The sequence below is a fragment of the Carex rostrata genome, chromosome 4, assembly GCF_964058835.1.
Source record: "Carex rostrata chromosome 4, lpCarRost1.2, whole genome shotgun sequence".
Lineage (NCBI taxonomy): Eukaryota > Viridiplantae > Streptophyta > Magnoliopsida > Poales > Cyperaceae > Carex > Carex rostrata.
In genome coordinates this window covers 866,838-891,736 of record NC_135921.1, presented here as the reverse complement: position 1 = coordinate 891,736, position 24,899 = coordinate 866,838, and the positions used below count along the sequence as shown (strand labels likewise).

The 24,899-nt window shown below is 34.7% G+C and overlaps 2 protein-coding genes across 5 annotated transcripts; both read right to left on the bottom strand.

Moving 5' to 3' along the window:
* Positions 1-322: 322 nt before the first annotated feature.
* On the bottom strand, positions 323-9,485 carry ISA3 (isoamylase 3). Its single transcript, XM_078300584.1, has 24 exons — positions 9,225-9,485; positions 9,064-9,118; positions 8,897-8,971; positions 7,905-8,062; positions 7,715-7,805; positions 7,161-7,397; positions 6,778-6,882; positions 6,209-6,313; positions 5,725-5,859; positions 5,570-5,656; positions 5,417-5,474; positions 5,241-5,304; positions 5,042-5,141; positions 4,112-4,212; positions 3,409-3,460; positions 3,158-3,220; positions 2,962-3,051; positions 2,436-2,508; positions 1,967-2,046; positions 1,784-1,888; positions 1,563-1,661; positions 1,123-1,184; positions 870-981; positions 323-690 (listed from the first exon to the last, which is right to left on the bottom strand). The coding sequence occupies exons 1-24, from the start codon at positions 9,296-9,298 to the stop codon at positions 577-579; spliced, it is 2,295 nt and encodes a 764-aa protein (XP_078156710.1). The 5' UTR covers positions 9,299-9,485; the 3' UTR covers positions 323-576.
* A 5,688-nt stretch (positions 9,486-15,173) lies between these two features.
* LOC144552595 (uncharacterized) lies at positions 15,174-24,092 on the bottom strand. 4 transcript variants are annotated; one of them, XM_078300580.1, is made up of 18 exons: positions 23,726-24,092; positions 22,954-23,416; positions 22,055-22,146; positions 21,526-21,690; positions 20,665-21,061; positions 20,431-20,549; positions 20,275-20,347; positions 19,498-19,712; positions 19,364-19,408; positions 19,103-19,193; positions 18,821-18,997; positions 18,336-18,394; positions 17,419-17,497; positions 16,368-16,520; positions 16,035-16,160; positions 15,771-15,941; positions 15,493-15,552; positions 15,174-15,400 (listed from the first exon to the last, which is right to left on the bottom strand). In XM_078300580.1, the coding sequence occupies exons 1-18, from the start codon at positions 23,761-23,763 to the stop codon at positions 15,284-15,286; spliced, it is 2,640 nt and encodes an 879-aa protein (XP_078156706.1). In that variant the 5' UTR covers positions 23,764-24,092; the 3' UTR covers positions 15,174-15,283. The 4 variants fall into 4 exon arrangements, with proteins under 4 accessions (XP_078156706.1, XP_078156704.1, XP_078156705.1 ...); XM_078300578.1 differs by having other exon boundaries at positions 17,419-17,464; positions 23,726-23,899; XM_078300579.1 differs by having other exon boundaries at positions 16,389-16,520; positions 17,419-17,464; positions 23,726-23,898.
* Positions 24,093-24,899: the final 807 nt, after the last annotated feature.

Sequence of the window (24,899 nt, the reverse complement as noted above, 5' to 3'; positions counted from 1 at the left end):
CCAGGACATCCATTTCTAATCAAATGGGACAGATCAAATCTTCTTGCTGCCCTGAGAACAAAGCCCCGCATTTTTTTTTTCGTTTCTCCTATTAATCGAAAGGTATTTGTACGACAAACAAGATGCTAAAAGTTTTCATCATCGCAGTCTTGGATTCTCGTTCCAGGAAGAAACCTCAATAATCTGCACCTTGTCAAGCAATATTACTAATTCTATATTTTATTTTCCAATTAGCACTGTTGTAATAAATAACTAGTTAGCTAGGTTATTAGCTAACTAATCATTTTCTAATATAATCCTTAGTGGGCATCTTACCCGTTAACCTTCAAAAAAATATTACTAATTCTAATGGTTCAGTTTAATGGTGAAACAGTCAAATCAATTCATGACAAATAATTCAAAATCAACTGCTGAACTTACAAGATAGCAATACTATAACATAAATTGTTTGGACTAGTCTCGATTATTCATCAATTTAAGATGTCAACTGCTTTTATTGGTATTATTTATATACTGTACATGGATGCCACTTATTTATTTATTGCAGTTAAAATTAGGTGCACTACCATAGATCCCTCAGGGTTTTGCTTCTAGTAGAATAGATGAATAAGGGGCTATGTTGTACCGGGAGCTGCTGAACAAAATGCCATCTGGAACAATATCTTTTGGGGATACAAGATTTGTATCAACCTGAAAAGCAAATATACCAGTAAATAATAACCACAAAGACAACACCGTATAATAGTTTCATAGTTTGTTTTGAATTTATAAGGAGTAATGACTGAGTTTTGATTTATGCCAGCCATTGGTAAAAGTTGTTTTGCTTCTAAAAGACACGGCAAAGAGATTTTCAGGAAAAAGAATCATACCACTCTGTACCAATTTTTCATAGGAGGCGGTGGGGGAATAACAACCTCTACAAAATAATCATGTGCATTGAAAGCTACATAGATGTCAGAACCATGTTTTTCGTCATGTAGACTGTAACAAATGGGCCTTTAACTTGTTAGTATATTGAAATGGAAAGAAGAGATGTAATATGGGTATGGATTTATGTGATCCACTGTAACCAAAAAAGGTTTCAGAAAATAACATAAAGTGAATATTTATATTAAGACTTACCTGAAGGCTAAAAATTTGCTCTCTAAATTTTCCCAGTTATTTTCATGCCAGGTGACATCATTCTGCATATAAACAATAACCAAAAGCACGTATTAAGGGAAATGAATATATTATGCGTACCATAGCTACAAGACCTATATTATCCACATAAAAACCTATTATAACTTAGAAGTGCCTATAATCCAACAAATATGGTGATATACTTTTAAAGTTTAAACCAGTACATTTCCTATTGTTTTTCCAAAAGAACACCTGAGTTGACCCCTATCTTTGCTCAGTCCAGGAAAATAGATACCAAACCAGGAGTAATTTGGGCATATTTTTAAAAGAGAATGTTAGTAACGGGTGAAATGAGGGTCCCTGATATATTGCAAATCTGCAAGACAAGAATAATTGAACAAAAAAAAATTAACTATATAAGAAGATAAACAAAGTCATACTTTGGTTAAAAATCTGGTGCGCCTCAGTATATGATGGTTGTGACGGTATTTTATCATCTCAGAGAAGAACCTGAAGTGACCATCTCTTTTAGATTCCAACTGTTTAAATACAAAAAAAAAGAAAAGAAACAAGAATGGTGAGAATAAATAAAAGAAGAAAATTACAGAGTTCATTTAACTTTGCTCTCATTGAAAATAAGTAAATAAAAATGAGACTTTACCTGTCCCCATTGAAAGTGATTTATGGCAGTGTCATGGCCATAGCTATTATTATTTCCATAGCGTGTATGGGCATACTCATCTCCCATTAACATCATTGGTACTCCCTGATTATATTTGACATGGTATTTTCATTAAAACAATAAAAAAATAATAATAAAATAATAGTTTTGAGATAACAGTACCTGAGAGATCATCAGAGCCATGTGAAAGTTCTTCATTTGCCTTGATCTAAGACTATTAATGTTATCATCATCAACCTCTCCTAACCAAAATAAGAAGGAAAAAGGGCTAACAATATTAACTGAACATTACTATATGATAGATAATCACGCAAAAAATTATTAAACATGACTCCAGATAATTCCACATATACCCCTCCTAAAACTATGGAGAGGATGGTGGTGATTGTAACATCTATTAACAAACATTCTCCTCTCATCATTATACAACTGAGGAAGAGGAGGGTGTAATTGTGACATCTCTTTTAATTGAAAGAGGTATATGCTTAATTTAACATTTGAAAGAACATATGAGATGTTTGTCAATTTTAGGGGAGAACAGTGGTATATTATATGTTGAACATGCAGTTTTTTTATAGTCATACACAAACAATCATTCCATGTTTATGAAAGGATAGCAGTTAGAAGGTACCTTCAAAACCACAATTCCAGCTGAAATTATCATTGCACCCATCACGACCTTTTTCTCCATTTGCATCATTATGCTACATTATACATAAAACATATAAAGCAAAATATAAAGAGAATGAGGCTACAAAATCTATCTGCAACCAACGGTCCAACATAAAGTTGGTATCAAACAGTGATTAAATTATTTAAGCTCCAAACCACAAATCCAAACAGTAGGATATGTTCTATATCACCTTTATTACATTCTATTACTAAATTACAGGGTTTAAAATTTTAATTTAATCTCAGTGGACAGCAATAGCTTGGAAATATCAAGTAAACAGATGTGACGAGATCTTTTGTTAGCACATAATATATATTATGTGCAAAATATCCAACCATTTTAATTTGTCATTTGTCAGTTACGTATAATTGTTCTTTCGAGCAAACATCTGGTAGTGCTAATTTGGCACCAAAAACTTTGGTATATGATGCCTCCTCAACAAAAAGGGTGTGTCAATAATAAAACTAAAATTGATTGAAGGTACCTTGCAATTGTAAGAAACGAGATCATACAACGTAAACCCATCATGTGCAATGACAAAGTTGATACTGTGGTATGGCTTTCTCTTATTTACCTATCAAGTAAAAAAAACAAAAAAAAAGAGCAATGCTGATAACAAGTTAATAAAACAAAAGTGTACAAGATTTGCATGAATTAATTATTTGCTGTGCAACTGAAACCTGATATAGATCTGCAGAGCCAGAAACACGAGTTGCTAAAGAACCTTTCATGCCGCAATCCCCCTAATTTAGAGTTTCCACAGTTTGTAAATATAGAAATATTAAAAGTTTTGAGAAGTATTTTAACAAAAAATAAACAAAATTGAGCTTTCATGAAAACAGGAAAAAAATTGCATTGTCATGGAAGATGATTGAAAGCAACTCGTGGGAATTTTTCTTTCAAGAACAATTTCCTACCGCAGAAAAATTACCTTGATGAATCTTCTAATATCATCACGGTACTTGCCATTCCATTCAGCCCACCTACAAACCAGATTAGATAATTCATTACATTGGTGAAAAAATCTACTTCCTTGTTCTGCAGAAAGAAAGCTAAGATGACAACAAGTCAATGGTTTCGGAGATTATCACATGCAACATTTAAGGGCCAGAAACTTCAATAAAGTAAGAAGAAAAACAGAGAAATGCTTCCCTAGAGTGTCATCCAGTTCCCATTTGGATCCTTTAAAGTTTCCATATTTCCTTTTTTATCCCTAAATTTCCCTAGTAGTCTAAAAAGTTTCAAATTCAGTCTTGTCCAAACCTTTCAAACAGGGATAAAATTTTTTAGCAAAGTCTAGCAGGTTCCACCAGAAAAATGATTAAACTCCTGGACCATAGTTAGGAAAATAGGGAAACACCTGTCTTTGTGCAAATGTCAAGGACCAAAAAGTAAAGAGTTTGGAAGTTCGGGAATCAACACTGGGAAATATCGTTATTTTCCATAACCTTGTTGTCAATGTTAAATTCAAATTTAAAAGTTTAATTCTGACGATAATCAAAATAAACTAAATGGTGCAGTTAAATCCATTAGGAAGTGATCGCCCTTCCATATTCTATAATAAATAAACTAGATTGATTAGAATGGGAGACGTTCTGTGGACATATGAACATAAATATTAAGTGAATATTTACCTATCCCAATTTGGGAAACTGCCAACAAGATAAAGTCCCCCACAATCCCATGGCTCTGCAATTATTTTGCATCTAGATAACACCTCATCCTTTGCAATGGCCTACAAGTAAAGTTGCATATATGTGATTTTTGTCAAAATCAATCAACCCCACAAGCTACAAATGCATAAAAGATAGTTGCTAAAATTGAGGGATTTTGGTACTTGTGCTAGTACCGTACCTAAACTTAAAAAATATGCTACTGATTTTGCACCTTTCGGTGTTCTTTGTTCAGATCTCAATGATGAAGCCTCAACTGAGGTTTTCAAATAACTCATGAAGCTGAACTACAAGCAGGGATAAACAGCAATTGCTCAACAGCACATAACCCGATTAGACCAGGGAGGAGTTCGGAAATGTCAATGATTATTTGCATATAACACAGCATTTAGGTGTTGACAAATTGAACTCATATCTGCAGTACAATATGAACTTTTGAAATCTTATTTGCAAAAAATATTCTAGTGGGATGGAAATGTTCAGCTCATTTTCAATTTATACAAAAGAAACCATATGGGGGGATGGCAAAAGATATTTCTATCAAATTCAATTTGGCAATTTCAGGCCTCTTTTTTTTTTCCTGAAGTAACCACAAAAGTTAAATTTTGTAACTTCCAAACTTTATCTAATATGTAAAAAGAAATAATGACTGAAATATGATGGCTTCCTACTTCCTATTAACTGAATTTTGAAAATTTTCTTTCTTCACAAGATAAGGGGACTTTGGTGTTTATGCAGTTAAACATCTTGGCCACTATACAGTATTATTCAAGAACCACAAAAATTTGCAAACCAGAATGCAATTACCAATGTATTTGTTAATGCAGTAAATGTTATGATTTGTGAAGACCTAATATTTCATGTACGATCACAAAATATTTCTTCCATTACCTTAATAAGTGGAGGTGCTTTGAGTGGAGTCCCATCTGTGTCACGACAAAGCACACTAGCTAAATCAAAACGGAACCCATCTACATGATATTCTGTAACCCTATAAAAACACATAAACAAGTGCATATTCAAGGTTTCAGGACATATTCAATATGAATTAGTAACAGGTAAATGAAATGAATGGACATTTGATGGGTACCAATGTCTCAAGCTGTCTAGTATGAGGTCCATAACAACTGGATGATTGCAGTTCAATGTGTTTCCTGAATATTCAAACAAAAGGGGAAAAATATTAAAACACAGAACTTCTGTATTTCACAGTTTCTGGTTGTAAAAAGTAAGGAGAATACAATGAAGGTGGAGGAAAGGATTTACCACAGCCAGAGAAATCATGTAACCGAGCATTGTTATCAAAATCTAGAATGTAATAAACCTGCAAACAGGTTTAAATAAACTTGTCAAATGAAGACAAGAATAACATTAAGACCCTAATGATGTAATAATATTGAACATGAGAAACAATCATGCCTTATTGTCTATGCCCCGAAAAGAGGTTGTATAAGGGTTCTTATCATCCGCCTCATTAGTATGGTTGTAAACAACATCCAAAATTACCTGAAATGACACATAGCCCAAGCTCAATTACTGGATTAAGAACATAGCAGTACAAAGCAAAGACTTACCTCAATTCCCGCATTATGCAAAGCCCTGATCATCTGTTTGAGCTCAAGAGAGGCAGCAAGTGGGCCTCCACCTCTACTAGCATACCGACTCATAGGTGCAAAAAAATTTATTGTTGAGTACCCCCATGTGTTCACCTATAAAATTATAATTGACATATTAAAGACAACTAAAATGCATAAAAAAAAAGAGCAAATATTTCACATCTGCCATAGCAAAACAATGGAATATCATCTAGGGCCATACAAAACGAGAATTCACATCCAAAGTAACTAAAGTTTAAACTTGTAAAGTTGTTAGACCTTCATTTTCAGTGCTACTACTATTCTAATGGTTTGAATCATATCTTCAAATTGGAATACAAGAAGTCAAGGAAATTTGTTTTTAATCCCGATCTGCATAGCATTTTCTAATACTATGAAGGGTACCTGTTCTATAGTCAAACTCCCTTGTGTTAATGAGATAAAAGGAAAGAAGAAAAAGTACCATATGATCCCTTGGATTTGGAAATCGCTGGAATTCGAACTCATCAAACTCAAAAATTGGCAATAGTTCGACAGCATTAACCCCCAGTTCTAGCAAGTGAGGAATCTAGGCATGCAATAGTTCATAAAATGTATCAAATAATGACCTTTATCAAGGTCTTTTAGCAAATACATGGGCTATATAGACGAATGTGATGGAAACCCATAATCCATTAGTGTTGGTAATTTTGACCTGACTTCTAACAAGATATCTTCTCCTTGCATTGTTTTGATACAAATGGAATTTTTCGTTAAATACTAGCAATATTAACACAGAATGTTTCTTTAACATCTAAAATATTGCTTTTTTTTAAATCAACCATAATCAATCCAGTTGAGCATAGATTAGGTCAAGGGCAGTTTGGCCAACTTTTATGAACTATAGATTTAATTATTTGAGCTATTTTTAATTTTAGTTTTTTTTGCAAGTAGTCCAAAGAATGTAGCCTTCTGGTTGCACATGTGAAATTTGCAAATACAATATAATTATTGGAACAAATATGCAAAAGAAACATCCCCAAAAAAGTATACCTTTTCAATGATGCCAAGATAACTCCCACGTATATCTGGATCCAAACCACTTGACTCGTCAGCCGTGAATGCACGCACATTCATTTCATATATCACAAGTTCATTCTGTAAAAGATAATTTGGACCACAAGAAATCAACAAAATAAATCAACATAGTAAAAATGTGATTGCATTGCTTTACACAAGGATTTATGGTATGTATTCACAATTTTGCAATTTAGTTGAAAGTAAGACCTAGTTATTCTTGGACCCTATACCCTGAACCCTAGTTAAATTTCCCTAATTTAGACTCATTTGAGCCCCAGGTTGATCTTGACTAACACAAAGCATATAGTAATGAAAACTTACTAACCAGTGAAAGTATAGTAGATACATATGCATACCTCAGGTATGTTTGGAAGGTTGTAATCAGGACCCCAATCAAATGGAAAGCTGTCAAAATCATAGGTCCCAAGGAAATTACAGTTTTTCTCTGTCACATCCCCAAAGAAATTACGGCCAGAAACAAGTTTGGCATATGGGTCAAGAAGCACAACACTACTATCATACCGGTGCCCTCTCTCCCACTCTTTTGGGCCATCAATACGGTATCCATATAGAACTTCATGGCCTGGTAATCCCTAGAATAAAAAATAAAATTGTTAATAATTGAGAGCTACAAATTAACAATTCATGTTCTCTTTTGTAACTTGCTCAAGAGTGAGGCCATGGTACTATGCATAGCGCGTACCAATTTCATATGGAGATCTGCAAGTACATTTTCATATGGAGATCATGTTGAACGGTTCAGATCAAATGTTGGACTTTGAGAACGGAGATATTGATCTATAGTCTGAACCAATCCACGCTATGCATAGTACCATAGCCTCACTCTTTGCTCAAATAAAAGTGAAACAAATTAATGAATTCAACAAAGAATGATGAACATGATTGGTACCTCTACACAGATGTGCCATATATCTCCAGTTCTATTATTACTAGGATCTAGAGCAATTTCAACCAATTCCATTTGTGAATCCACGATACACCTAAAAAAGGCAAAATACAGAAGGTAATAAATGATAATGAGTGAAACACTTGTAATAAGTAATAACAAATATTGTGGCTAGATTGGTTTAATTCAGCACCCATCTATGTACTTCAGGCAAAGAACAACAGATGAAGCATGTCGTGAGAAAATCGCAAAATTGAAGCCATTTTCTGATTCTGACACACCAAGTGGGGAAGCATTTCCAGGAAAATATCTCAATCGAGGTTCAACTTCTGACATAACAGGCTCCTCTTTCTGGTTTAGCGGAAAGTAAAGGAAAAACAAAAAGAAAAAGAAGACGACGCAAGTTAAGCACCCAGCAGTATAGAAGGCACTGTAATTTAAATTTGCAAACCTACAACTTCCCAAAATTATATTTGACCATTGTAAGTGTGAGTTAGCATAGCTAAGACAACACAATTATTTTAGTAAGGTTGAAATGTGAAAAAGGATTTTAATTTCAGATCTGCATGGAAAACAAGATTGGGTTGTTAGGTAGCAGTACAGTATTAGTACCAGGAACAGTCCCAGCGGACAGAATACTAATGGCATATTACAGAAGGAATAGAAGTTTCCCAGGTTGGCAATTAACCCCCAAAATCCTCAATTTAAGCTCAATTGAGCAATTAAGCATTAGTTTAATCTCCAAAAAAATTAAAAAGCATGTGTTGCCACATACAAACCTTAATTATTCATTTTAAGCATAAATTAACCCATTTAAATCTAGTTTAACATCTGTTCTTCGATTAAAAGTGAAAAAGACATAGTAAAAACAGCATGGAACAAAGAAAATGCCAAAAAAATTGGCCAAACTGAATTTAACAGCGAACCACCTGGTACAAACCAGAACAAACTGGTACAGACCCGCTCATCAAAAAAGGTATGGAAATCTAGTATATTTAAGCTTAATTGTGCAAATTAACCTGAATGCACCATCTGTGCACGATCTGTTCAGTTCTTACACACTAATTTTAAGCATGCAGAATGACATATGCAATTTTATTGGATTGAATTTGAGAAAATCATGAGCTCATGCTAACACAGATATGGACTTCATCAAAATTTTATAATAAGAGAGAGATAATGTACCTCGATTACACTTTCCCCAGATTGCTTGCCATAAACCTTCAGACAAGGATAGTTAACTGGATTGGTTTGTGTGGCCTATTAAACCAATCAGAAACTAAATTAAATCATGAACATAACCAAGCAGAACCCGAAAAAAAACATTGCAAAAGACAAAAGGAGAACCGTGCCTTTTTGGAGATTGCTACCCAGGTAGAAGAGAAGTTCCCTTTCCTTGATCCGACTCTGCACATAATTTTGGCATAATCAGATCACCTCATCGACTTCGAAGTTGGAAACTAACTAAGTGTAGTAATTAAAGAGAATAATAATAGCAAAAGGAGAGACGAACCTTATTCCCGACGGGAGACGAAGAGAATGCGAGACATGGCCTCTACAATGGTTTGAAGGACGCAACGATTCCATCAGAGAACATGAAAGAATGAGCTAAAAAAACGATTAGCACCACTGCACCAAGGGAAATAAATTATAATAAGAGATGGTGATCTTACGTCGAGTTACACGAAATCTCACGTGCCCGGTGAGTGAATCCAGATGTAGACAGTGTGACACGTGTTCGACCCTTGTTTTGTTAAGGTTTATCACTACAAGAAGAAGAGTTTCTGTGGCGCAGCAGGTGTAACTTTATAAGACTGGAAGGACTAGTTAATGACTGCATCCGTATTCTCCCAGGTACCTGTCTCAACACAATTGTAATGGACAGTCCAGATTTAATTTCAGTCTGTCGGTGATCGGATGGCAGTAGGAGCAGTATTATTTGTGCTTTGAGATTCGTGTCAAGTTAATTTTGGACCATCCAATTAAATTCTACTCAGTCAGGTAACATGAGGGGATTCGAATTCTTAATATGACTTACTTGGATCGCTGTACAGGATTGGCCACATGAATCAATGCGCTAACATCATTAGTAATTTTATCTCTTTTTTTTCTTTTTAACAGAAATTTTACCGTCAGTCGTGTGTCTCGTGACGCCAAAATAGTATACGGTGAAATATATTTACCATGATTTTTATTTATAGGAAAATAAATATTAAAAATATTAAAAATAAGAACGAATGTGTAGAAATTTTAAAAACAAGAAGGGGTACGCGGTCCATGGCGTCCCTCAGGGATGCCATGCCAACTTCCAGTCCGACAGAAAAAAAAAAAAAAAAAATTTAAAAAGTCATGGGACGCCATGGCAATGTCTGGTTCAATGGAAAAAAAAAAATCTTAGAAACTGGGACGCCATTCCAATTCTTGGGTCCAACATTTTCAACATGAAAAAGTTAACTTTTCAAATATATCTTTGATTACATGGAGAATAATTGAATCCCCAAACAAAACTTGGCTCTTAGTCACTAAGATGAAGATTTTGTGTTTTATTACCGTATCATATATGATTTGCAAAAAGATAACTTAATTATTTAAAATCCACATAAATTATCTAGCAACTACATCAAAGGCTGTTGATTGTTTGGTTACATGGAGTGCTTTGCTCACAAACGGCTCCGAGACAACTTTTCAAACATTTTCAACAAGAATTGGAAATAATGCACCTTAAAAATAATGCCATGGCGTCCCATGGGAAATATATTTTCATGGAATTTTTTCATTGAACCAGACATTGCCATGGCGTCCCCTGGCTTTTTAAATTTTTTTTTTCTGTCGGACTGGAGGTTGGCATGGCGTCCCTGAGGGACGCCATGGGCCGCGTATCCATTCTTGTTTTTAAAATTTCTACGCATCCATTCTTATTTTTAATATTTTTAATTTTTATTTTCCTATCAATAAAAATCACGGATATATTTACTTATTCTGGTTTAATTCGCGGATTTAACGACAAAAAAATTGTATGGTAAAAAAAATGCCTATTTTTGATTACCGACATTTTTATTAATATCCAACTTAAAATTTCAAATTTCAAATTTACTCAGAACCCAAAGTCTTTATTAATATATCCAAACCGCATTCTAATTTCCCGGTTTGCATTAAAAATTCCAAACCGCGGAATTAGAATGCGATTTTGAATTCTTTTTTTTAAGCCAATAATAATTTTTCAAAAAATTTAGATATTTATTATTTTATTTTATGGTTATTTTTCACCGAAGATCCTATAAGTTTAATCGTGGATAGCCTTAAATTATTTTTTATTACAAACAAGTCTAATTTCGTTAGATATATTTTATTTTATGGTTATTTGTCACCAAAGACCCTAGAAGTTTAATTGCTATAACCCTAAATTAATTTTTATTACAAAGAAGTCCATCAAGAAAATAAAATAAATAGCACACTTGTTTAGTTTAGCGTAATTTAGCATAATTAGTGTAATTAGCATAATTTAGCATAGTTAGTGTATTTTAGAGTAATTCAGTGTGTTTTATTATAATTAGCGTAATTTAGCATAATTTAGTGTAGTTAGCATAATTTAGCGTAGTTAGCGTATTTAGCATAATTCATCATAATTTAGTATAATTAGCATAATTTCACATAATTAGCGTAACTTAGCATAGTTAGCGTAATTTAATGTAGTTAGCAAATTTTAGCATAATTTAGCGTAATTAGTGTAATTAGCATAATTTAGCGTAGTTAGCATATTTTAGCATAATTTAGCATAATTAGTGTAATTAGCATAATTTAGCATAGTTAGCGTATTTTAGAGTAATTCAGTGTGTTTTAGTATAATTAGCGTAATTTAGCATAATTAGCGTAATTTAGTGTAGTTAGCATAATGTAGCGAAGTTAGCATATTTAGTTTAATTAGCGTAATTTAGTTTAATTAGCGTATTTAGCATAATTCATCATAATTTAGTATAATTAGCGTAATTTAGTTTAATTAGCGTAACTTAGCATAGTTAGCATAATTTAATGTAGTTAGCATATTTTAGCATAATTTAGTATAATGAGCGTAATTTAGCATAGTTAAGCGTAATTTAGTATAATTAGCGTAATTTAACGTAATTATCATAATTAGTGTAATTTAGCATAATTAGCATAATTAGCGTAAAGAGCAAGAAAGAGAGAAAAGAGCAATGAAATATTTTTGCCACTAAGAGAGAGAGAGAAAAGAGTAAGAAATATTTTTGGTTTCCTTTGATTACTTCGGCACTAAGAGAGAGAGAAAAGAGCAAGAAATATTTTAAATTTGGTAAGTATTGAAAATAAAGAGGAAGGGGCAGGTTTAAGAAGGGGGAGAGAGAGGTGGAGAGTTGTCAAAATTCGTGTCTCATTAATTCATTAACTGTTTGACATTGTGCGGCCACACTAAATTTTCTTAGGCCGCACGATTTGGTATTTACGCTGTGCTCCGTTGTTGGAACTGCTAGGTCGTGCGGCCACTAGCAGATCCACATAGGCCCAGGGGTAGGCACTTGCCTACCCCTGGATTTGAATTTTTTTTAGGCCCAGTACGTTTTTACTCTTGTGCCTAACCCTGGCTCAGATACAGTGCCTAACCCTGGCCTAGATAAAATTATAACAAGCCCCGCTCCGCTTGATTGAATTAAAAGATAAATAACAGGCTTCGATCTGACTGCTTCGCTGCCTAATTCTGATTAAATAAAATACTACTTTGAATGTTTGATTGATTCGCTGGCCCAATAAATAAAATACTGCTCCGCTACTTTGAGGCTTTGATTGACTCACTTGCAACAAAATAAAAAAAAGTCACTTAATTCTCATTGGCTGCTAGGAGAGGTGAGCAAAACCAAAAAAAAAAAAAAAAACAATACTATTTTTTATATGTGGTGAAAAATGACTCAAGAAATAGCATGGGAGATCAATGGTTGCATGATTGTTTGGTTACTTATATTGAGAGGGATTTGTTCAAGGGTGTTAATAATGAAAGAATTATGCAAAGATTTCAACATATGAAGAACCGCAGAGGCAACCTTGGTTCATCGTTATCGACTTGATTTGACTAGATAGGTATTATTATATATTTTTTTTTATATGTAAAACAATACTATTTTTTTTAGTCTTATTAGCATTTTGTACTTTAGCTCATGAGATTATATGGTAAAACAAAATTTGAGCTCTTATTAGTGTTTTGTGCCTACCCCTGACTAAAATCCTGGATCCGCCCCTGCGTGCGGCCGCACTAAGTCGGCTGAGGCCGCACAAAGCCCTTGTCTCTCCTGAGAATTCCTTAATCCTATAATTCTTCCTGCCAAATCTTGGATTAGGGTTGGGAGGAGAAAACACATCCGTCATGTAATGACCATGGACGAACTGCAAGGTAGGCGAATGGGGCACCGTCCTCGCCGTTCCACTTCTAACCGGAACAGAAGAGGTATGTAACATTCATCAAAAATTATATTTTATTCCAATTTTGACTAGCTTACTAAGTAACAAATGCAATGCATACGCTCATAATGCAACAAATGCAGGAGAAAATTAGCGAGTTACATCAGAGGCAAGTGGGTCACAAGGGTCGTGACGAAGCACAGCTACAAGTCGTACATGCCGTGAAAATGCAACTCAAATGTTTGCAGAGGCAATGGGAGAGGCACTTGACATAGGAGGAGAGGCGGTTGGGATGCAAGCAGAGCCATCTGGTACCCAGCCAAGGAGGTCAACTGGAAGTCGTGGAGGGAGGAGAGGCGGTTCGGTACCCAGCCAGATGCAAGCAGAGCCATCAGGTACAACTAGTAGACCCTGTTTTGGAACTGGTTGGTTATTCATAATTAATTTTAGGCGTAGTGGAAATTAAGTTGCATGCTCTTTGTGAACTTATTTAATTAGATGCAGGTTTGAGAACTTTTTATTTGAAGTTTATGTGAACTTTATTTGTATGCGTTGAGAACTATCTTTATTAGATGCAGGTTTGAGAACTTTTATTTCAATGTCACAAATTATTTCCATATTTGAAACTCGAATGCTTCCATCGTCATGCAAGTAAGATTACTTAGCAATTCTATCGAAACCGTCTCCTATAATTTAGCCATAAATTTATTACCCTTTTTGGTCTTAGAAAATAAACTTCGATTACTCTCTTTTTCTTCTAACAAATATTTACAAAAAAAAAAAAAAAAAACAACAACAACATTGAGTAATCTTAGATTTCAGAATCTTGTTGTAAATAGTGTACAAAAAAAAAATCCTAGTGGCCGGTTTGGGTATTTAAAAAAAAGGCTAGATTTTGTGGGCATATTTGATAATTTCTAATTAAGATTGGATATTAATAAAAATGTCGGGGGACAGACGGCCAATATTTCTAAAACACCGGGCTAAAATACGAGACTAAAAAACCAAGGGTTTCTTTTATTATTATTTTGCTGTACAAACTACTGTGTTGACTTCTTGTCATTTCCAACTACGAGTGTGCAAGGGTGTCATAAAAACAATTATTGTCATAGAACTAACTATTTATTTTATTAAAATAGGAAAAATATTGTTATTCCTGATAGCCAACTAGACAAATCTTCACATAACAGTGCAAGTTTTACAGATATTTACAAAATTCAATTTAGAAATTTGGTGTTTTTGTGCCACCAACTTTGTACCAACGAAATTAAACCACCGAAAAATTTGAATCAAGTTCAATGTTCACTTTGCCACAAGGAGAGAGAGCAGCAGTGTAAGAAGTTAAAAGGGAGAGAGAGAAGCAGTGTATCACACTCCCATTTGAAATTACAAAATTTAAATAATTTTTATATAAAATTCACTTCTCCCTTCCTCTCTACCTCTCAAAATTTAATGTTTCGAAATAAGAAATTTAATGTTCTGAACCAAGTAAACATAATTCGATGAGATTTGATGATCCCTCTTATCCCTTCCCCTCCCCTCCTCTAGCCTCTTCTGGAGCACACTAAGGATTTAACTAATGTTGAACAATAATAATTAAAAAAAAAAAAAATTGAACTTTTGCCCTCACACATTTAAAACAATGAATTTGCACCAAAATTATTGCATGGAGGCAGAATCAAATGTACATCCAAGTTTTGGAGTTCCAAAAAATTAATTTTGAACGCTAAATTCTACTTGGGCAAGGAGCCCTGGTATTTTTAAATCCCCCTTTTGCTCTTTTCTTAACTAAAAATACCTAGGCTCCAGTCAGTCGCTAAATCCCTGTGATTTAGCAATGCCAGCAGCCAGATACTAATTACCTCAAGTCCAAACACATCAAGCATAAACTATGCTGTATTTCAGTATTTAAAAAAAAAAAAAAAAAAAATCCAGCCCGCGTTATAAATCTATTGTCAAGATAAGGAACCACCATGCCATCGAAATAATGGCAGCAGATGGAGGCTCATTGTGGTATCATAACAGGTTGCCTTTATGGAACTTCTCTCTAATTATCTTTCTTTTCTTTTTCTTTTTTACTAGTCAAAATAAGAAGCAAAAAGGACAGCTTTAGACAACTTTGTTGATTTGTAAAATTTAATCGAAGTGCAAAATTGATCAGCAGAGTCAATGAACACTTTCTGATTCTTTAACAGCATTAACATCACTGGGGATCTCCATTTCCCGGACTTTCTCAAGCTGTCTTAGTAAATCCAGCCTCTCAGGTGCATATGTAGATGGGATCTGCACAATATTAGCCATGATAAACACAATTATGTCTCTCTTTGTATTGTACTTGTACATAAATATTAATTATTTTAGGCTACAGTACATACCAAAGATGGAACATATCTTTGAATAAAAGCCAGGATAGCAGCATGCCCTACAGCAGTAAGCTACAAAACATAGATAAATGTAAATAAGAAGCGAAAATAATATCAATAATGAATGCCATCTGCTAAATCAAATTAGAAGACACGTTGGATTGAACTCAGGACCTAGTACCTGGTACCTAGTTAACCAACCAGTTGCTTTTAAGTCGAAGCTATAATAACAAATTTCAGTTCATTAATTTACATCTTTAAAAAAAGAAAAGTAAAAATTGGGGACTCACAGGTAGAAGCATGAGAATGCCAATAGGAATCACAGATGCCAGGTCAGTTAGGGTTCTCTGAAGAGCTTGTTTCTCCTTCTCTGTAAGTTCATCTCCTGTAACTGATCTTCTCAGAAGTTCCATTGCGGCTGCCAGGTCAATTGCTAGCAGTTGAGTACCCTGCAACACATCCTGTGCAAGACATGCAAAATATTACTTCACTTTATAATGTTCAAATCAAACCAAACGAGCTTTTCATAATATAAAGACATTTTTTTTTTCTACCGTGGTTGTTTCCTTCAGTTTCTCAACGGATTTAACCAAGACATTCTCTTTCTTGAAGGAAGGCACCAACAGTTGGTCTTTTGTTGAAGATCCCTTCTTCTCTCTCTTGTCTGCCATATCAGCATCCTAAGAATTAAGAAACAGCCATATCATGTATGGTTTAGTCGTCAATTTTACAATACTCGGCTTTGTAAAAGAAGTGAAGGCTAGAGGTCAAAATCACGACTGAACCCAAACCAATATATTTTGAAAAACTTTGGGCAGCTCATTGTCAACTATGGAAATTATATCTATGTTACCTCATTCTTATGAAAAACATATATAAAAGACAACTTTGAAAAAATGCAAAGATACCCCATAATTCTCGGGATCATCTGTGCTTCTCTGGACTCTCTTTTCTAGTTCCATCAGTTCAGTTGTTAGCTTCTCAATCCGGTGGATACCAGTCTCTTCTGGGCCCTGATAATCTTCTCTAGTTGTTCCACCCTTCAAATACAATACAAAAGGTTGATGGTTTTAGAGCCTTGACATTGCATTTTAATAATCCCATTCTAGATAACCTTGACAAGCATATAAAAACAAGACCGGAATTTTAGAGGAAAATAGAAGCCTACAAGGTGTAGCAAGCCTGCAAATTGACTAAATATAGTTTACTGTGTTAACCCTGCAAATTCAACTTAGGCATATGATCAAAGTGCTAACCTACAATTAAAATTCAGCAACTCGTAGGCCAACCATAACACCTAATCAGATGCCAGATAACAGACACTCAAGTATTAACCTAGTACTGGTGAGGCACAACAGACTTCTACCAGCAATCAAAAATATTTTCCAAGGATATATTACAAGGGTTAGTATTCTTTAACAACATGGTGAAAGCCAGATTTTGATGGCAGAATTTTCTACGTATACTGCTAATAGGGCTGGAATGGTTCAAAAGAATTTACAAAATGAAAAGAGTGAGACTATGATAATATGCATATTACAAATCGACTAGTGCTATGGATCCATCTCTCTATTGTCAAAGTTCAAATAGCCAATCCAAACCATTAAACATGATCTCCATATGAAAACTTATACTTGGAGACCAAATTTTACATTTTTTTTTTCTTTTACTATTTTTTTAGATAGGTTAAAAATCACTTGATCTAAAAATTTTGGACCATCTGAAAGTTGTGATTTTTTACCTATCTAAAAAAATTATAAAAAATGTAAAATTTGATCTTCAAGTATATTTTCACATGGAGATCACATTTAACGGTTTGGATCGGCTGTTTGAACTTTAAAAATAGAGATATATATACATAGCACAGGTCAATCCATAATATGCATATTACCATAGGCTTACTCAAATGAAAAAATATCATAAATTAACAAAACATACATTTTGAACAGGATCTGGTTCTCCTACTTCAGTCCTTGTGCGGTTCCTAACCAAGAAGCCCCAGAAATAACGTAATTTACTGTTCATATAAAAGAAAGAAATAAAGACTGAATTATCTCATTTCGTCAAAAGACAAAAGAGAGAAATCAAATCATTTTGCCCAATAATGTCATTTTTCTTGAAAGGCTTGGTGGGAGATGTACTCCAACAGGAGCCAAGGTTTTCAAGGGCCACAATAAGCCATGCACCCCACCCGCCCACCCCCACCCCCACCCCCCCCCCCCCTCCCACTTTTTCGTCCCAACAAATTGAGCTTATAACAAAGGATATACCTGTGCATCCTTTTTATATAACTCAACAAATTGAGGTATGAATGCTTACAAATCACAATCAGATGATATAGAATTGAAAAAAGAGATGTTATTGTCATGTCTAGATATTAATTATAGTACGATGTTATCTTATTTTGGTATTTGAAAATTCTATGTTGTTTCAATATATCTTTTGTCATGGAGTGATGGACAATGCTTTATGTTTTATGCTTCAAAATTTTTTATGTTGAAATACTGATGTATTTTGTTTAAGGCTAATAGTCTGATCAAATTTATTTAGTATTGACTTATGTTAATACAAGTAAATATATTCTACCATATGTGCTTATTCCCACCCTTACCCTACCCACTCCCTTGCTCCTGCATTTTTGGTTCAAGCTCCATTGCTGTACAACAGCATGTGTACTTGTAAACCATTTGATCTAGAAGCTTAAGCTAACAACAATGATTCTCTTTTGCAAAAGAAAAGACAGTAAAAATTGGATTTAGACAACTATACACCACCTTAAACAAATTACCCTAGAAAATCTCGGAGAAAATAAAAATGAAATTCCAATTACCCCAGGTATACATAAGAGAGCTAACCTCTCAGCTGATTTATTTGCTTGCTCAGTAGTAGAAGACAATGCACTATCAGCATCAACCTAAATTGAAGTGAAAATGAAATATAACAGACATCAACTTAAGCCATTTAAATAATCAAATATGAAGCTATATTGATTGAAGAGAAGTTACACTTCACATAAACTAACTGTCCTTATTTATTAAGAAGCAATATTACATAGACAAATGACTGTCTATGACAAATTATGAAATATGGAATATATCCGGCATTCGCACTGACCTTTACACAGAGGGGTTATTGGTGAAAAATAAACAAAGAGAAAGAAAAATTACAAATATAAGGGGAAAATTGCTTTAGTTGAGCATTTGAGATAATTCTAATTTTAGTTTCGAGGGTGTGCATGATCTTTCGGTGTACTCCAGAGGATACAAGAAATCATGTCATCAATTGATCAATTCTTCACAAAATATGAAAAACAAATAGTTTACTTTCTTAAAGACGGTACCTTGGCTCTGAAGGATGCCTCGAGAAACTCAGCTTGTTTCTTGAGCCTTCTGATTCGTTCAAGGTCAGAACAAGCAGCTTGAAGTTGTTCTCTGTTTCCTGGGTTTGAGCTTGAGACATGTAGTTCTTGCAATAGGTCTTCCAACCTTACTATAGCTGTCTCAACACTATCAAGTGCCTAAATCATGCCATGGAATTCATTATTGTAAACTTAAGAAACACTCGTGCCAATTGAATATGGCGCTTCAATCTTTCAGATTAAAAGACAATTTTATTGGATTACCTCGTCAATGGAATCTAAATTTGACTTGATAGAGAGCTTCCCCTGGGGCTCCATTTGGATTTCTTGCTCCATGGAGTTGCATATTGAATCCCTACAACAATCAATTTAGGCTTTAGTTATGGCATCAGGAGCATCAAATATACACCACTGATGAGGCACTCTGCTCAGCTTGGTAGTGATAGTGGTTCTTGGTAGGGAGTATGTAAAAAAGGATCACAATGAACAAAAAAGAAGTCAGAGATAAAAGATAGTAAGACTTACTTAGATACCCCCAGTTCTTTCATGCAGTCGCTCAGCATTTCTTCCCTAAGTTTGACAATAAGAAATTTAATTGCTAATTTTTGCTGTTTAAGTTTTTTGTAATCCTCAAAAATAATAAAAATAAGTTAACATACCCTCTAGATAGAAAACTCGTGGCCTTAACATTAGATGGATTCTCTAACCATATGCTGTGCTTGGTAAAACTCGTCATCCAATAATAACAAACAGCTAAAATCCTAAGCTTTACTTCGTTTGGTACCATTATTTTTTCATTACTGCCATGTGGGGCCACCTTAGAAGAATTATCACTTCCATAGAAAGGGAGCCACTCCAACTCCTCACATGCCACCTGTTACAGAATGAAAAACAAGTAAAGACAAAAAAACATTTCGGTTAAAAGACTGCCATGTTGGTTGTTAACTAAGGTGTAATTGACAGTAGAGCTTTATTTTATTAGATAGTATAGTAGGGTTTAAAAGACTACCATGTTGGTTGTTAACTAGGGGTGCAATGGGAGGTAGAGAATCATTTTATTTAAAAATATAATAGAGCTGGTCCAGTCCCAACCCTGCCAGTATTACAAAATAGTGGCAAGGACCCCAACCTATTAACTTAAAGGGCTCAACTCAATGGCCTGGCATTGCCAAATTGTATAATTTAATTGGCTTTACATGGGTATGAAATTTTTGCTCGTCTTACATATGTTATCAAAATTGTATTGAGCTAATAGAATGTTTGGTGTTTTTTTTTTTACCAAAACAAAAAAAGCAGAATTAGCCATCTGGCCGGGTAGGGTTGGGTCTAACAGAGAGCAGGTCTGAACTTACCCCATGAATTCAGATTTGAACCTGTTCCACTAGTCAATTGGGTCAAACTAATAAAAGATCTGGAAATAATCAGTGCATACTGACCTCAACATATAGCTGGTAAGAACTAATAGAAGAAAGTTGTGGATAGTACAAAACACTCCCCCCTATAAGATACCTGAAAAGTGAAATTATACAACCAATAAACTTTATGACTGGAAATATTTTGATTATACAAAATGTAATTTAACAAAAAAATACCTTATAATGCCATCTAATGAATCATCTACAACTGTGAATCCATTTGAAGACAAATAAGACTGTGTACTTCTTCCCAGAGCAATAAAAAATCCAAAAATCGCCAGATCCTTTTCCAAAACCTACAATAAATAAATGTATAACTACGTTTATAGGTTCCAATATACCCAATAACTTTTATTGGCCTTTTAGACTTCTGTAAAAAATCTTAACAGTCATACAACTGAGTGTACTAACCTCTATGCTTTCACATGTAGTAAGTCTAGACCATATCTTTTCTCTGGAAATAGCTCTTTGTAACTTCCTTTGAGTTAGGTCTATCCAAAATTTCATTTCATTTATAAATTTCTGGTCATCAAGAGACCGGACTGTGGCAACTCTTGGGCCAAAATGGCATAAAAACTCCCTTCTCAGCCCGATATCCTTCAAGGACTGGTAAGCCTCATTAATCGTTACAAAGTCAAGAAGCATATCCATGAACCGCCCAGTTGTTTCTGGTACCATAGAGAAGAATGTCTGACAAGATATCTTGGCTGGGCCAAGCTTTGTTATGGCAGCAAGGCAACTGAGAGAAAGCATAAGAAGTGAAACCTCACTTGAATTTGGTGGAGACGTCAATTCTTCTTTGCCACATCTAACAAGGGAAGAAAATATTTTAATGCATAAAATCACTAATTCTACAACTTCCCACTCAAAAGGAGAACAAGGAGTCAACCCATTTAACAAGTTTTTGTGTTTTGATTGGCTCCAGCTGAGATTTTGAGTAAATTTTTATTTCGCCACTGTTTCTAGCTGACGGTATTGGTAAAAGTTGGGGTCAGTTAAAGACTCACCAACAGTAAAGAAAATTTTGTCAATTATTTTCAAACAGAAAGGCACCTTTTTGCAAATACTGATATAGAGGCTTTTAAATCCACAAAAATAAACTAGATTAACAAATATCTTCAGTTCCATTAAAAAAGAGACATCCAAAGTTTGGCACATTGTCGAACTCAATCGACCAATATAAGTAGTAAAGAACCTACTATATATGGTTGAGCAAACAATTCCATACCAGATAATGTACAGTAATAGTGAACAAGAAAAAGGTCAACTTACATGGCAGTAGCTGCATTAAAGCGAATATCCTTCTCAAATATATTCACAAATGTAGTCACAACCAAGGGTATTTGATTTGACGAATACCACTCATAAGCTCCTGGTTGCTTTTTACAAATTTGATCTTGGATTTCGGTCTCTAGTGGAACTCGTAGCCGTGAGAGACTGCACCACAAAAATGCTCAAGAATTAATATGAAGCAAAACTGAAACAATATCATACAAAGCACTTCAATACATCAAAAGATCAGTGCCTCTAAAATACTGAAAATTACCACAACACCCTCCACTTGAAATTATTGAAAAATGACCAGATTAATTCTCTATTATTTCACACTTATGGAGAAAAAGAATGAAGTTGGGCGAGTAAGAAGTATATAGGATATCTATCATGTTTTCTACGTGTCTACATGATATGCACTAAGCTTTTAAGTCCACACATGATACTCCTTGTTCTGATTCCACATTTTCACAAGAGCACAACTGAGTCCTTCCCAAAGGACAGGTCAAAAATATTTTGGTTGAATTACCTCCGTTGCACAAACACATTAATATCTCTATCTCTTCCATCACCACGTGAAGAGATCTCGATTGCAGCTTGCAAAAGCGAATCAACAGCAGCCTAGAAAATGTGTAGATACCAATATAAATAATAAACAGAGATAACACATTCCTTATGGGTGTATAATGGGAGAAATGTTAGACATTTGATGGTGTCTTGCAAACAATACCTAACAAAGTTATACTGTACCTACAAACAACACCATTCTTCCTTTTTGCAACAACCACGAAACAGTATTTTCCAACATTTGCAAACAGCCATTCATTTACTAATAAGGAGAGATATAATCATTAAAATGTGACAAGAACAATTTGCAAGTAACTCTTATAAGCTCAGTTTTTCTAATCCCAAATGAAGTGCAATAAACCAACTATCACAACGATAAATTCCAAGTTCATATGAGCTTAACTAAGAAGAGGTTCAGCTGATTCCAAATCAGATGCATGATCTGATCCTAGTACTCTTCCTCTATTGGGTGTTTAGGGTTTAGGGTTTAAAACTGAGCTATTTTACTCGGAAAAATAGTAGTTGAAGGATTGGATCTTCAGAGTACTCAGGTGGGTCAAGCATTTAAAAACTCAAGGCATAACTGAAAGAGCCTTAAGCACTTTAATGAGATCAATCGCTTTGAAGAGTGAGTTTGCAATAATCTAACTTAAAACCATATTAGATGTCTTCCAATCCTTATATTTTCCTTGTTTCATGCTCATTTCGTCATTTTTAGCAGGACCTACCTTTTGGTTTGATGCGTCATTTGACAATTACCAATAAAAAATTTCACTTCAAATGCAGAGGTGAAAAATCAAAATTGCTATTAACAGAAATTTAATAATTTCGGATTTAAATTACAAAACCTCTTTTATTTACCTGATAAGAAAGTGACTTGATCCAAGCAAATCTGTCAGCACCGAGCCAAGTTCGACGAAACCAAGATTTTTTTGGTGTCGAACTATGTTCCAAAAAGGCAAGCTCTATAGCCCTTGCTGCATCATAAATTGATTGTACAATCCCACTGCTCAAATCATCATTTTCTAACACCTGATTCAGTTTAATCCTCATTTGCTCCACTTCACTGCTCGAGCTGGCCTGTGTGGTCCCATTTACAGTCAAGCCATCATCAGATGATGCTCTTGTAGCGCCATGTGTCAGCCTCCTGTGTTTTTTCGTTAATGGTCTTGGCCTCTTGCACTCAACCCACCACAGGCTGCACCGATTGGAAGTGGAAGCATAGCAAGGATAATAGTTTTGATGGTTTGTGTCAAAGAAACCTCTTCTGGAGAAGAATCTTACACCAAATGGATTCTGTGGTGGCGAATATACCTTTGATGTGCTGTAAAATGAAATGTCAGGGTCATATATTTTCGTTTGCAATTAATTTGTTATCTAATTTTGGCCAAAGACAGCCCTAAGTAGTAACATACTGGCATTGTTGTGCCAGTACAATGTATCTTGGAATAGCACTGTTTTCCTCAAAATATTTACAGGAAATACTCAAGATTTGCCTCAAATACTCGAAATTAAGTAAAGCTAAGTAGGATTATTCACAATAGTGTTGTAATTTGCTAAAGGAGGTTCATATTATATGCACTTGAAGTCAAACAAAACCAAGCTACTCAAGAAGGAGGTAAAACAAAAAAACCTCGTGAGACTGAGGCGAGTCTGCGATGCAGTAGCCATTTGTATACTAATCGATTTCAGTTCGGTCCAACCAAATCGGAGAGACGAGGCTGCGCCATATCTCAAAAGAGAGAGGAGCCGAGACTGAGATAGAGTGGAGAATGTAGCGAGGCCGAGAGCAAGAGGGAGGGATCTGGTAACGTGGAGAAAGGCCGAGAGCAAGAGGTAGGGATTGAGGAGTGTGAACTGGTGGTCGGGAGCGAATGCGTGATTGCGGTTGTTTGATCGATTATGGGCCTGAGATGGGCCTGATGTGAAATGGGAGGTGATTGATGAGTCCAACGCACCATGACTGAGCCGATTATGCCGCACCACAAACAGAATTATAATAACAACAAATTAGTTGCTTCATTGCTTTTGATGTTTACACTTTACAGTCGGGACTCGGGAGTCGGAATCCCAAAAGTGACAGATGTATCAATTTCGCGGCAAGGACGACGATGATGTTGTTATCAAATCATTTTGGTCCCAAAAAAAAAGGTTCAAACGTACAAATTCTGGTTTTTATTTTGCAATGTGTGAAAATGAACGGGAGTTTCTCATGACTCATAAGCATTAAGATTCGTGCAGATTTTTATCATGTATTCACATGTTACACGACGCATACATTCTGATTTCTGAAAAAAATAAATTAAGACCAAATTTTAGAATCGTCCTATCTAGGGCTACAATTAAATCAAATCAAATCGAACTTACCTCAATTTGAATTTGATTTTGAATAAGATTTGAACTGAATTGGTTTGATTTGTTTCATAACGAACTAATTTTGAATCGAATTAATTGCGAAACTACAAATTTTTCAAATCGAAGTCAATCGAATTACGAACTACAATTTTTTTTGGCAACCCTAGTTATACTGGTAGTTTATGCATTAGTTTTCTTCGCGCGGAACAAAATTTACACGGTTTCCTTTTACCTTTCACAAATTCACACTGATGGATTATGGGCTAGCTCAAGATTCCCTTTCCTTTTACGCTACTAGATTGATTAAAATTACGGCATGGACCTAGTCAAATGAAACTTATTCCATTGTTAATTTGTTACGCTGCTGAAATATTTTTCTATTATAAGTTACCATTATATTTACAATTTTGAGCTCTGATATAAGTTCAGTTCCTGCATTATTAAAGATTGAT